This window comes from Vombatus ursinus, unplaced genomic scaffold (assembly GCF_900497805.2).
Source record: "Vombatus ursinus unplaced genomic scaffold, bare-nosed wombat genome assembly UNPS02011369.1, whole genome shotgun sequence".
Classification (NCBI taxonomy): Eukaryota; Metazoa; Chordata; class Mammalia; order Diprotodontia; family Vombatidae; genus Vombatus; species Vombatus ursinus.
The window spans coordinates 4,402,581-4,416,012 of NW_020951147.1; the positions used below are offsets into that span (position 1 = coordinate 4,402,581).

Below are 13,432 nucleotides of genomic sequence, written 5' to 3' on the forward strand. Positions count from 1 at the left end.
TCCCCCTCCCTCCTCCTCCAGCAGAAGAGAGGAAGTCGTTTTCCGTGAGCAAACTGCCTACTATGTGCCAGTCCTTGACTGGTTGCTGGCGATGCAGTAGTTTACCTTCTACGGAGAGAAACTGCATTTAAATACAAAGCGATTTGGGGTGAAGGCGCTAGCAGCTGGGGGGGGGACCACCGTGTCTCGGGGAGTCTAAGGGGCAGAGATGAAGAGGGGGGAGTCCCATGTCACTTACTACGGACTAGAACCCCCTCCCCAATTCTCCCACCGAAGTGGGCCGGGCGGCTCTGCGGCATCTTTGTCGGATGAAATAGATCTGACTCCCGCTCGTGGAATGGGACCGTCCCAGGGAGACGTGGGCACCGGGAGCCAGCGGAGCAGGCCTTCTACACCCTCCCTGTAGGACGTTTTTCTTGGTTACTGCGTTGGGGTAGTGGAGAGAGTGCTGGCCTTAGAGGCAGGTCTTGGGTTCCACGTCAGTCACACACTGGCTGACAGATCCTGGGCATGTCAGGGTTGTGCCAGGCACTGTGCCAAGCGCTGGGCATACAAAGAAAGGCAAAACACAGCCCCTGCTCTCCAGGAGGTCACAGTCTAATAGAAGGGGGGGGGACAACAGGCGCACAACTATGTACAAAGATACAGGATAAACCTAGGAAGGGAGAAGGGGGAGGGGGAGGAGGGGAGGAACACAGGGAGGGGGAGGAGGGGGAGGAGAACAGGGAGGGGAGGGGCGAGCCTGGGGATCTGAGGTCCGCCCAGTAGGGCCGGGCCCGCCCCGCCCCGCCCCGCCCCGCCCCACGTGCTCCTGTAAACAGGCAAAGGCGCAGGCGCGGCCCGCCGGTCTCCACGCCCATTGGTCAGCCAAGCCCCCGCCCCCTCCAGGGAGCTCGCCGCGGGAGGAGGCCTCACTGGTGGCCGAGCTGTTCCTCCAGAGCAGTCGAGAGCTGAGCTCCGCAGCCGATCCCGACTCGGAGCCTGACCCCTGTCCAGCCATGGCGGCCTGGCTGCTGCTCCTCCCGCTACTGTCGTCTCTGCTCCCGGGCGGGGGTGCCTGGCACCTTCCTCTGGCGTCAGACCCCACGCTGGAGGCCCCGGCTCAGTTTGCGATGGAGGTTTACAACCGAGGCCGCGATCCTGAGGCTGCGGCGGTGCCGCAGAGCGTCCAGGGGCGGAGCCTGAAGGTGAGGGGGCGGGGCTCAGGCGGTGGGGGAGGAGCCTGTGTGTAAGAAGCGGGGGACTGAGAGGGTAATCTGGCTTCAGGGGCGGGGCCTGAGGGGATGGGGTGGAGCCTGCAGGTGGAGGGGGGGGGTTGACTGCAGGGGGCGGGGCCTTGTGTAAGATGGGGAAGGGGGGGGTTTTTGCTTGGGGGGGGGGGCCTGAAGGGCTGGGGGTGGAGCCTGCAGGTGAGGGCTCTCTGGGTGGGGCTCCAGAGAGCCTTCCACCTGCCAGGAGGGGCTGGGGGCTGAGGGGTTGCACTAAAGTGGAGTGGGCCTTGGCAGATAGGGTGGACACGTGGGGCTGGCCTTTCTGAGGGCCTCCCAAGCGCTGGGGCTGCAGATGCAGAGGAGAGACAGCTCCTGCCTTCAAGGAGCTCACAGTCTAATGAGGGGAGTCTACGTGCATGGGAGATTCGGCTTCTGGGCTGCAGGAAAGGCCCTGGGTCCTGAGGGTATCACAGCTGCTAAGCCAGCAATGCCCAGGGTTCACAAAACCAAGCAGAGGCCACATGGCCAGGCTCTAGAGCCCGTGGGGCACTGGCACAGCAGATGGGCCCCGACCAGTAACTTGGGAAGGGGGAAGAGTTGGGGTCCAGCCCAAGAGGGCTTGTCTAGAGCAGGGGGGTTAAACAAATAAAAACAAGGTCACCAAACTGTACATGAGGATCCCTGTGGAGCACATATTGACATAGTTTTAAAATGTATTACCTGTTTTATTGTGTTTTTATTTATTTTGTTATATTTCCCAACTACATTTTAGGCTGCTTTGGCAGCAATGCCCTATGTATTGTGGGCCACATGCACATTTGACACTTCTGGACCAGGGCACTGAAAAGTGGGGCCTGGGGGAGGGGAAGGGCGGGAGGAAGGGAGGGGGAAGGCTTCCTGACGCATGCTCCTTCTGGGCCCTCTTAGCATCTGGAAGGCAGTCAGGCCGGGGTGAGGAAGAGGAAGGTCTCAGGCTGCCAGTTGGCATCTGTGGATGGGGCCTGAGAATGGACGGGGGCATCTGCTGGGTGAGGGCAGTGGAGAACAGGCAAAGGGAGGCCCCAGAGCTGGATTCAGGGGCTAGGACCCAGGTTCCCAATTCCCCTTCTGATCTCTCCCTCTCTCTTGTTCAGATGGCCCATGGGGTGCTGTACTCCCTAGAAGTGACATTGCATGAGCCTCCTTGCAGCCCCCCCACAGCCTGCAAGGACCCCCAGTCTTCAGGGACCCTGGTAAGCACTGAGACCCCAAGCTCGGACAGGTCTGAGCCTGGCTCAGGTCCTGTGACTTCCTTGGCCTTGACTAGCCCTAACACATCCACAGGAAGTCTGACTCAGCTGTTCAGTGAGTGTCACGGGTTAGAGAGCTGACCAAACAGCCTTGCTCCTGCCCCCCCAGACATAAACACCCACACCCTGAGTCATACCCAGGTACTTGGGGATCTGGTTCAAGGCCTGTTTCTCCCAGAGCATCTGTGGGAACCTTACTCAAGGTGTCTTTCCAGATCGGCGAGTAGCCCCTGGGCTCCTCATCAGCCCCCAAGGCGTTGGACTTGGGGACCCAGCCCCTTTTTCTCCATTCCAGGCCTACCGACATTTATTAAGTACTATTGATGTGCAAAAGTACAAACGGGCAGTGCCTGTCCTCCAAGAGCTTCCAGTCTGCTAGGAGGCTGTAACAGTACTGAGACGGTTCCCATGCTCTGGCCAAACATCTGCTCAGACACTCACCCTCTCTGAGACTTAAGCTTTCTTTATCTGTAAGGGAAACAGCCCCTGCCTCAAGAACTGTTGTGAGGAGCAAGGAAAGGCAGCTTGGAGGGTCTGGTGCAGTGGAAAAATCCGGACTTTAGAGCTGCCTCTGCTGCTTACTGCCTGGGAGACCCTGGGGAGGCCCCCAGCTCCTTCTTGTGTCAGATTCAGCAGGGGGAGGGGACAGGTCAAGCAGCCTCTAAGGGCCAAGTCTGGCATGCTATAATGAATGCATGCTCGATAATAATAATAATAATAATAATAATAATAATAATAGCCAATGTTTATATAGCACCTACTATGTGCCAGGTACTGTGCTAAGTGCTTTACTATTATCTCATGTCATTCTCACAACAGTTCTGGGAAGGAGGTGCTATTATTATCATCCCCATTTTACAGATGAGGAAACTGAGGCAAACAGGGCTAAGTGACTCGTCCAGGGTCACATAGCTATTAAGTTCTGAAGCCATATTTGAATTCAGGTTTTCATGACTCCAGGCCTGGCGATCTGTTGACTGATGTCATCAAGTAGTAAGCATTTATTAAGCACCTACTATGTGCCAGGCAGTATGCCAGGCAATGGGATGCAAAGATAGAAAGGAAACCATCCCTGCTCTAAAGGAGATGATGGTGATGATGATGATGGTGATGAGGATGATGGTGATGAGGATGATGATGGTGAAGATGGTGAAGATGATGATGGTGATGATGGTGGTGATGATGATGATGGTGATGAGGATGATGATGGTGGTGATGATGGTGATGAGGATGATGATGGTGATGATGATGGTGATGAGGATGAGGATGGTGATGGTGATGGTGATGAGGGTGAGGATGGTGATGAGGATGAGGGTGAGGATGGTGATGGTGATGGTGATGATGGTGATGATGATGATGGTGATGAGGATGAGGATGATGCTGGTGATGATGATGGTGATGGTGATGGTGATGAGGGTGAGGATGGTGATGGTGTGATGATATAAAGGAGAAGTTGGGGCAAAGAGTCTCAGAAAGCCTGAGGAGGAAGAGACCCAACCTTTTGAGGGCCCTTTGTCCAGGGAGGATCATGGGATCCTGGCTTCTGACCTGGAGGGGCCCTTAGAGACCCTCCAGTCTAACCCCAGCCCTGTCCTACACGTGAGGAAACAGCCTCTCAGACAGGGGAAGGGACTGCCCAAGGTCACCCTGAGGCCTCAGTCTTCTTGGCCCCAAGTGGGCTGCCTCTCCAGGAAGGGGCCCATGACGTGCCCCTAGCTGCCAGGAAGCCCTGCCCTGACTCTGCTCCCCACTTCCCAAGGGCAGTTTGATCCCCTGCCCCAACGCAGACTCATTCTTTTGCCTCAGCTTTGTCGTTTTGAAGTCCTGGACCAGATGTGGGCCAAGCAGACGCTGCTGAAGCAGGACTGTGGCCAGCCTGGTGAGAAGGGAGAGCCCTGCGGGGATCTCTGAGGAGTGGCTGGGGCCTCGTGGGAGGGGGCCTGGACCAGGGCTCCCCTAATGGCTGCTCTTCCTTTCACCCTGGTAGGGGCCCAGCATCTTCCCTGGAGTTCCGGCCATCAGCCTCCCATCCCCCCATCGCAGGTGAGAAGCCAGAGCAGTGCAGGTGTGGGCCTCCCTGGGCTGTTCTGGGGCATAGCCCTCCCCCTGCTCAGGACGCGTGAGCAGTGAACCTTTCTGTTTCAGGGTGACTCAGTGCAGCTGATTACACTCTTTAAGGACTTCCTCGCCACCTACAACAAGAGCTACGCTGATGCCACAGGTGAGGCCCGCCTGCCTGGGGACCCTCCCCCAGCCCCATCCAATCACCACACTTCTTACAGATGAGGAAACTGAGACCCAGGGAGGTTAGGTCACTGGGCCAGAGCCACGCAGGAAGTGAGGAGGCACTCGGGCCTGGCAGATCCAACCTCGCGGTTCCGGAGGCTCCATCGCGTGGTGTCTGAGGGTCCAGAGAAGTCACGCCAAGAAGACCCAGGGCCAAATTCTTGGGGTGACGACCCTGAGCCTCCGTTTCTGCAAAATGGCAATGCTGAGGTGACATTTGTACTTAGAATAGCCTCCTCAGTGGGCAGCTGATGGCGCAGTGCACAGAGTGCTGGGCCTGGAGTCAGGGGAAGACCTGAATGCAAACCCAGCCTCAGACACTGTGTGACCCTGGGCCAGTCACGAAACCACTGCCTGCCTCAGTTTCCTCATCTGTAAAATGGGTAAATAACAGCACCTGCGTCCCCTGGTTGTAGATCCAGTGAGATCATATTTGTAAAGCTCGCTGCCGCCCTCCCGGGGCACACCAACTCACGCTGCTATTGTTGTTTTTGTTACTGTTCTTCCTTGGCCTCAGAGCCTCGTCTCTCCCTGCTGTGTTTCCCCTTTCACACAGCCGCTGCTCCAAAGTGATTTCCTTAAGCAGGTCTGAACCATCACTCACCTCCTCAGTAAACTTCCACCACTCCCTGGGGGCTTTAGGAACCCCTGTGAGCTTCGAACAGGCATTGATTAAGCACCTACTATGTACCAGGCACCCAGCCTGGCCTCCCCTTCCCACCCTTTCTTTCCGGCCTCTCTTTCCCTCTGCTCCTCATATGTCCCATCTCCATACCCTTACCCAAGCTGTTTCCCATGCCTGGAATGCCCTCCTTCCTCCCCTTGTTTCTTCCAAGGCTCAGTTCAAGCATCACCTCCTCCAGGAAGCCTTCCCTGCCCTCCCCCCCCACACCTCAGTTCTCTGGTATCATTTTCATCGAGGTTTGTCTGTGTATGTCTTTTCTCCTCCCATAGAACGTAAGGTCCTTGAGGACAGGAACTCTCATTTTGGGCTTTGTAGCTGCAGTGAGTGGCATGGGGCTTGGCACATAATGGCTGTCAGGAAGCATTTCTTAAGCCCCTCTTATGTGCCAAGGCCTGTGCGAAGCACTGCCATGCACAGGACAGCTCCAGGAGCTCCCGTGCACCTCCCAGAACGTACAAGACAAATACCATCATTGAGAGGGGGAAGGCTTACCTGGCAGGGATGTGGAAGGGGCGGGGCACTGGGAAAGGCCTCTGCAGAAGGCAGCATTTCAGCTGACACGTGCAGGAAGCCAGGGAGGCCAGAAGGGGAGGGGGAGGCTGGTGTGGCCCTCTAGGTCCTCAAGTGCGGCCCTTTGACTGAATCCACACTTCACAGAACAAATCCCCTTCATAACAGCACCCCCACCCCTGGGGTAGAGGGTGCATAGATGATATTTGTCATGTGCTCAGCGCAATGCCCGGCACCTACTAGGTGCTTAATAAATGCTTGTTCATCTCCCTTCCCCAATCCTGCCCATTATTCCCTGAATGCATGAAGCATTTATTAAGCACCTGCTAGGTGCAAAGCACTGTGCTTAGCCCCTGCCCTCAGGGAGTTCCCACTCTAACGGGGAGACTACACGCAGAGAAGGCTTCAGCTCCAGTCAGAGGCAGAGGTCCCAGGGTCCTTGGGGGCAGCAGCGGAGCCAGTTTGGTGAAGCCTACCCTTCCTGGGAAGACATGCCCCAAACACCCTTGTGTCCCAGAGTGCAGCTGGGTGAGCCCCACCCCCCTCATCCACAGAGACACAACGGCGTCTGGGCATCTTTGCCCGGAACCTCGAGCTGGCTCGGAAGATGCAGGAGTTGGACCAGGGTTCTGCTGAGTACGGAGTCACCAAGTTCAGTGACCTCACAGGTACGAGGGGACAGCAGGATCAGCTTCACCCCCACCAGGGGGTCCGTTGGTCAGAGCAGTTCCCAGGGAGGTGTGGTCTGCCAGGCATTGCTAATGTGAGCCACCCTTACCAGCCTCTGCCTCACCAGCCTCTACCTTACCAGCCTCTGCTTCACCAGCCTCTGCCTTCCTCAACCTCTCTGCCTTACCCAGCCTTTCTGCCTCACCAGCCTCTGCCTTATCAGCCTCTGCCTTACCCAGCCTCTCTGCTTCACCAGCCTCTACCTTAACCAGCCTCTCTGCCTTACCAACCTCTCTGCCTTACCAGCCTCAGCCTTATCAGCCTCTTCCTTACCCAGCCTCTCTGCCTCAGCCTCTTCCTTACCCAGCCTCTCTGCCTCACCGGCCTCTGCCTTACCCAGCCTCTCTGCCTCACCAGCCTCTGCGTTACCCAGCCTCTGTCTTATCAGCCTCTGCCTTACCCAGCCTCTGCCTTACCCAGCCTCTGCCTTACCCAGCCTCTGTGCCTCACCAGCCTCTGCCTTACCCAGCCTCTGCCTTATCAGCCTCTGCCTTACCCAGCCTTTCTGCCTCACCAGCCTCTGCCTTATCAGCCTCTGCCTTACCCAGCCTCTCTGCCTCACCAGCCTCTGCCTCACCCAGCCTCTGCCTCACCAGCCTCTGCCTTACCCACCTCTGCCTCACCAGCCTCTGCCTTACCCACCTCTGCCTCACCAGCCTCTGCCTTACTCAGCCTCTGCCCCCACCGTGCTGAAGGCCTGCTCCCCCACAGTGTCTGTTTCATTCCCCACAGAAGAGGAGTTTCGGACTTTCTATCTGAATCCCCTATTAAGCAGCCTCCCAGGCCGAGCTCTGAGGCCAGCCCCGCCCGCAAAAGGCCCAGCCCCTGCTGCCTGGGACTGGAGAGATCATGGGGCTGTCACGGAAGTCAAGAATCAGGTGAATGGCCATGGCAGAGCACTAGGAGGGGTGAGAGTGGGTGGAAGGCTGGCCAGCCAGGGAGGAAGGAGCCTTGGGGAGCCTTGGGGAGGGGGTGGGCCCCAAGGCAGCTCCCTGCTCCTCTGTCCCTCCCCAGGGCTTGTGTGGGTCCTGCTGGGCCTTCTCTGTCACAGGCAACGTGGAAGGGCAGTGGTTTCTACGCCATGGGACCCTGCTGACCCTTTCCGAGCAGGGTAAGTATGGCTCTGGCTCGAGACCTTTCCCAGGCCCTGCCTTGATCACTGGGCACCTTGTGACTTTTTTTGTCCCTCCATGCAGAGCTGGTGGACTGTGACACCCTGGACCACGCCTGTGGTGGAGGCCTTCCCTCCAATGCCTATACGGCTATTGAGAGACTCGGTAGGCAGAGGCACGACCTGGGAGAGGGGGGGACCCCAGCGAGGGAAGGGGTTCTGGCTCTGCTGCCCTGACTCTCCCTCTTCTCAGCCTGGCCCAATGCTTGGCCTCCCCTGCCTGCCTCTTCCTTCCTCCTCCTAACCCGTGCTCTGCTTCCCCAGGCGGGCTGGAAACAGAGAAGGATTACAGGTACGAGGGCCACAGGGAGCGTTGCAGCTTTTCTCCTGACAAGGCGAGAGCCTACATCAACAACTCGGTGGATCTGAGCCGCGATGAAGAAGGTAGAGGAGGAAAAGCTGGAAGGGAGACAGTCGTGAGGGAGACCCTCCGTTGTCTCAGCTGCCTGGGGGGCTGCCCCATGAGTAACCCCCGCTTCTTTCCCTCCCATCCCAGAGCTCGCTGCCTGGCTGGCAGAGAATGGCCCCATCTCCGTCGCTCTCAATGCCTTCGCCATGCAGGTGAGGGAGGGTGCTCTGGCCTCTGCCCCACCCCACGGGACCCCTAAGCCCTCAGGAGGGAATGGGCCTCCCCCACCCCCACTCCACCTTCCTACTCTGTCCCCAGTTCTACCGCCGTGGGGTCTCCCACCCATTCCGGCCCCTCTGCAGCCCCTGGTTCATTGACCACGCTGTGCTGATTGTGGGTTACGGCAACCGTAAGTCACCGAGCGTCCGGGGCAGTGGGGGGGGGGGGCAGGAGTGGGGTGGGGTGGGAGGTGGCCACCGTGGGACAATTTGATACCAACCCCATCCTCCCCAGTAGCTTCAGCCGCTAAGAATCAGATTGGGTTTTCTAAGCCCCCGTGTCTGAATGACATGCCTATTTGAGAGTATCTTATGGTGGAGAAATGCTGGCTCAAACATCCTCCTCTTTGGACAGTACCCTGTACCATGAAATATAGTCTCTCAATGAACCCACAGGGGCTTCTGGGGCCAGGGCTGGGTCCTCCCAGGGCCCCTCCTAGCTCGTGGAACCATTGATGGTTTCTGTTCCCCAGGCTTGGGCCTCCCTTTCTGGGCCATCAAGAACAGCTGGGGCCGCGACTGGGGCGAGGAGGTGAGTAGCAGCTGTCCTGGCCTCAGGCCCTGCCCCCCCCCGCCCACCTCATCCCCTCCCCCCATCCAGCCCTCCTCTCCCATTTTCTCACTCCAGCTCTTTTTCCCTCTACCTCTCCTTCCTTACAGGGTTATTATTACTTATATCGAGGGGCCCGGGCTTGTGGGGTGAATGCCATGGCCAGCTCTGCCATCGTGGACTAGAGAACCTGCTCAGGTCTGCAGTTGGTAACAGCAGTACCCCTCTGGGCAGGGCAATGTCTCAGCAGCTGCACAGCCTGGCTCGTGCACTCAGATCCCCTAGACTAGCCTAGGCTATTGTGGTTCATTCCTGTTGATGTAGGCACTCTCGGCCCTGCCCAGGGCTGTCTGAGGGCAAGGTAGCTCGGTGTGGGGAGGGAGCCAGGGGCAGCTGGGGGCTCAGATGGAGCTGGAGGAATGGGAGGTGGTCAGAGAGAAAGGGTCCCCTCAAGTGAGGCAGGACCCCAGATCTGAAGCCCGGTTCTGTCATGTTCCTAGCTACTGCAGATAAGGCCCTCCTCTGAACCTCAGTTTCCCCCTCAGTGTGATAGTGTGAATTCTCCTTCCTCCCCTGGCTGAGATGAAAACCATGTCTGTTACAATTGAAGGCTTGTGCCTGACCACCCTCTAGCATCAATAAAGATAGGACCCTCCCTGTGTCTGGGTGATTGCTCCCGGTCCAAGGGGATCCAGGGCACACACAGTCAGACCCTGGTTACGGCAGCTTCAGCCTCAGCCTGGAGTAAGCGAAGTTTTCCCTAAGGTATCTTAGTAGGACTGCCATGGTTCGGGTCTCAGGCCTCTGCAATCCTCCATTGCCTGCAGGGCTGCCAGATCTCACTGCGCCACTCCCCTACTCAGTCAACTCCATTGGCTGCCAGCCCTCCGAGATCAGAGACAAACTCCTTGATTCAGCATTTAAAGCCCTTCACAACTTGGGCCCATGCAACGGTCATCACACGCTCTGGTCCAGCCAGGCTGGCTCGCCTCCCTTCTGCCTCTTAAAACCCCTGGTTTCCTTCCCAGGTCGGGGCAGATGCCTCTTACTAGGCCTTTCCTAATGTCAAGCCCTTCCCCTCCCCTCCAGCTGAGAGGGCGTCTCACCAAAAGGGCATTTATTTTGTATATTCTTAAGTTCAACTTGTCTCACTAAATATAGTGTCAGCTCTTTTCAGGAAGGGGCTGTTTCCTTGTAGCCCCAGTGCTTAGCACAGTGACTGACACATAGTAGGTGCTTAATGGATGGCTGATGGATCCCCCTGGAGGGTCCTCTGGGGGGTCACTGGCCCTAGATATCACTCATCGTGTGCCTCTCTCAGAAGCCAGTCCCTGCCCCTCCCCCAAGGAGAGATTCTGCAGCCATAAGGAGGGGGCGGGGGGCGGGGAGCAGGGGCACGATGGAACTAGACCCTTTCTACACTGTGGTCCCACAGAGCTTCCGATCTTCTCCCTGCCCCCAGTATGGAGTAGAGACAGGGTCCCAGCCACGGAAGGGGGAGCTTTATTGAGTACAGCCAGTGGGGAGCGTCTAAGGTGATAGGTGTCTCTGAGCTCCCAGGTACCTCGCCTTGGGCGGAGAGGGTCAAAGGACATTATGGGGAGAATTGAGGGGATGGGATCAGGGAGTCAGCTGAGGTGCTGCCCAAGAAAGGAGAGGGTCAGATGTTGAAATGAACACTCCTGGGGTATTCAAGGGAAAGGACTGGGGGTCAGAGGTCACTCTCCCCATAGAGGGCATTGGAGAAGGCTACATAGTCCAGAGCCCCTGCGGGGGCCCCAGGCCCAGTGTAGGCGACCATGCGGCGGATGCAGTACTCGGCCTGCTCGGACGGCAGCTCCCGGCGCAGCTGCTCCCCTGTGATGTAATTCTGCCGGAGAGAAGGGGGGTGTCTCAGCTCCTGACCGAGCCCTGCTACCTGCTCAGAGACCAGCCCCCACTCCTGCGAGGGCCGACGTCAAGGTGCCCCAACCCCCAGCCCCAGACACATACCTTGTCTCCTGCCAGGATCTTGAAGGAGGCTATCACCTGCTCTGCTGTGTCTGTCTCAGCTGTCTCCCGCGTCATAAAGTCAATGAAGGCCTGGAAGGTGACGACCCCGGCTGCGTTGGGGTCCACCATGGTCATGATTCGGGCAAACTCGGCTTCTCCCTACAGAAGCAAGCCTACAGTCAATATTCGTTTGTTCCTTCCTTTGAAAAAGTACTTATTAAGGACTTGCTATGCCCCAAGCATTGTGCTAGGCAATGGAGATACAAAGATGAAGCAGTCCTTGTCCTCAAGAAGCTTGTACTCTACCAGGTGGGAACACCCTGGACAAAGTAAGAAGCTGGAGGGTCCAGGGTAGGCTAAATTGTGAAGGAATTCATGGCATGGGGCACAGCCTTTGCAAAAGCTTGGAGATGGGAGATGGGAGATGGACTCGTGCGGGGAATAGCCAAAGTTCAATTTGGCTGGAATGGAGAGTATGTGAAGGAGAGGACTGTGATAAGCCAGGAGAGTCAGTGTGAAAAGTTAAAGGTTAATGTAGGTTTATATTATTCTAGAAGCAAGCAGAAGGGAGCTACGGAGCTCCTGGAGCAAGGGAGGGCTCTGGGCTAAGCCGCCTCTGTCCCCCTTCACGGGACCAGGAGAGTGGTGTGTGCAGAGGCATCAGAGAAACGCTCACCAAGTCATAGCCCATGGAGATGAGACAGGCTCGGAAATCATCCGGTTCCATCATTCCGTTCCGTTTCTATGATCGGCAAGGAGAATGTCAGGCCTCGGGCCTCCCCCGTCCCCCACCACGAGCAGAACTGGGCTGTCCTCACTGGCTGGGGAAAGCACCCTCTCCTGCCCGGCCCACCCTGCCCTCTGCTCTGGCCAGGACCCTTTGCTGACCCGGTCAAAGTGGTTGAAGGAGGCCCGGAACTCGTTTAGCTGTTCTTGGCTCAGGCCCTTGGCATCCCGGGTCAGCACCTGGTTCTCCACCTCGTTTATGGTCCGGGCGATGGAGGTGAGCAGCTGTTCCCAGCCCACTCGGATATGCTAGAGGGAAGAGAGAGAGGGGAGGAAGGGGAGGGCAAGGGAACGGGAAGAGTGGATGGCCCAGGTCCCTTCCAACTCTAAAATCCCTGGAGGCAAGAGATCTGGATTCAAGTTCTGAACATGCTTCTCTAGGGTTCCTTCTCTTGGACAAGCCAATTTCTTTTTCTGGGCTTCACTTCTCTAGGGCCCCTCCCAGTCCTGATATTCGCTGCTCTAAGTGGATACCCAAGTGACAAAGTGGATAGAGCGTTGGCCTTGGAGCTAGCTAACATTCCCTGTTCTAGGCTCTCCCAGCTCTGACATTCCCTGTTCTGAGGCCCCTCCCAGCTCTGACATCCCACATTCCAAAGCCCCTCCCAGCTCTAACATTCCCCATTCTAAGGACCCTCTCAGCTCTGGTGTTCCAGGTTCTAAGGCCTTTCCCAATTCTGCCGTTCTTGTCCTAAGGGCCCTCCCAGCTCAGACATTCCCTGTTCTAAGGCCCCTTCCCCAGCGCCGGCAGTTCCCACTGTTGAGGCTTGAGAAAAGTCACCAAACCGTTCACAGCCTTTGTCTCTGACATCTGGATTTGTACTCTTAAGGAGCTCAAAGAGAACAAGGAAGGGTCGCATTGGTGCCAGGTGCTTTGGGTAGCAAATAATCACTCAGTCAGCAAACCCTTATCTGGTGCCTGTTATGCTCCAAGAGCTGGAGTCAAAGTAGGTGCCCAGGGACTGGACGGGGATAGCTGAGCAGGAGGTTTGGACCATTGGGATTGTAGGACAAAGATCAAAAATGAGGAATTCAGAGAATCGGGGACGCCTGACCCGGAGCTAAGGAAGCAAGCCAGGAGGCTACCGTGACTGCCGTCAAATAAAGGAGAACGACACTGCCACTCATGGAATGTCAGGCCCTGTCTCAGTCCCAGAGGCAAGGGATGACACCTGCGTCCCCCCTCCCAAGAGAGGCAGGGGGACTAGGGGTGCTGAGTGCGGCACGTGCTGACAGGTGCGGGCATTTCAGTGGGCAGCCCGGCTTAGCTGTTTGTGTTTCAAGGGGAGATCTATGAGAGAAATGCATCATTGGAAAATTACTGTGGCACAAAAGACCAAAAAACCGAGATGTTAAAACTTTTGAAAGGAAAATTTTCCCTCAAGCTTCATGTTTAACTATAGCTTAATGTTGTTTGTCTTCATAAACATGTTATCACTGGTACCCACCCAGGCCTGTCCACTTCAGTTCCCTCCTCCCTCTTCCTCCTTTCCCTCCTCCTTCGTCTCTTCCCTCCCCTCCCCCTCCCCCTCCACCCCCTCCTCCTCTTCCATCCCTCCCCTCCCCCCTCCCCCCTCCTCCTCTTCCATCCCTCCC

General features: G+C 57.1%; 2 protein-coding genes across 2 annotated transcripts in view; one reads left to right on the forward strand and one right to left on the reverse strand.

The window, feature by feature from the left end:
• Positions 1 to 898: 898 nt before the first annotated feature.
• On the forward strand, positions 899 to 9,715 carry CTSF (cathepsin F). Its single transcript, XM_027855976.1, has 14 exons — positions 899 to 1,187; positions 2,345 to 2,443; positions 4,307 to 4,379; positions 4,488 to 4,543; positions 4,646 to 4,721; positions 6,536 to 6,649; positions 7,443 to 7,588; positions 7,725 to 7,821; positions 7,907 to 7,987; positions 8,146 to 8,265; positions 8,378 to 8,442; positions 8,549 to 8,639; positions 8,982 to 9,040; positions 9,169 to 9,715. Exons 1-14 carry the CDS (start codon positions 999 to 1,001, stop codon positions 9,241 to 9,243), a joined length of 1,341 nt encoding a protein of 446 aa, XP_027711777.1. The 5' UTR covers positions 899 to 998; the 3' UTR covers positions 9,244 to 9,715.
• Positions 9,716 to 10,579: 864 nt separating this feature from the next.
• The window catches only part of ACTN3 (actinin alpha 3), a 21,707-nt gene continuing 18,854 nt past the window's right edge, over positions 10,580 to 13,432 (reverse strand). Inside the window, exons 15-18 of the mRNA XM_027856119.1 lie at positions 11,939 to 12,085; positions 11,727 to 11,792; positions 11,051 to 11,209; positions 10,580 to 10,928 (exon numbers count right to left, since the gene is read on the reverse strand). Coding sequence (XP_027711920.1) covers positions 10,770 to 10,928; positions 11,051 to 11,209; positions 11,727 to 11,792; positions 11,939 to 12,085 — 531 coding nt within the window. The 3' untranslated portion in view covers positions 10,580 to 10,769. The remainder of the gene's footprint in view (positions 10,929 to 11,050; positions 11,210 to 11,726; positions 11,793 to 11,938; positions 12,086 to 13,432) is intronic.

What these genes read in the sequence shown, in the direction of transcription:
- CTSF (XM_027855976.1), top strand. Translation starts at nt 999, where the DNA reads ATGGCGGCCTGGCTGCTGCTCCTCCCGCTACTGTCGTCTCTGCTCCCG. An exon ending in TCCAGGGGCGGAGCCTGAAG is followed by an intron (nt 1,188 to 2,344) that starts GTGAGGGGGCGG and finishes TCTCTTGTTCAG; the next exon opens with ATGGCCCATGGGGTGCTGTA. An exon ending in CCCAGTCTTCAGGGACCCTG is followed by an intron (nt 2,444 to 4,306) that starts GTAAGCACTGAG and finishes CTTTTGCCTCAG; the next exon opens with CTTTGTCGTTTTGAAGTCCT.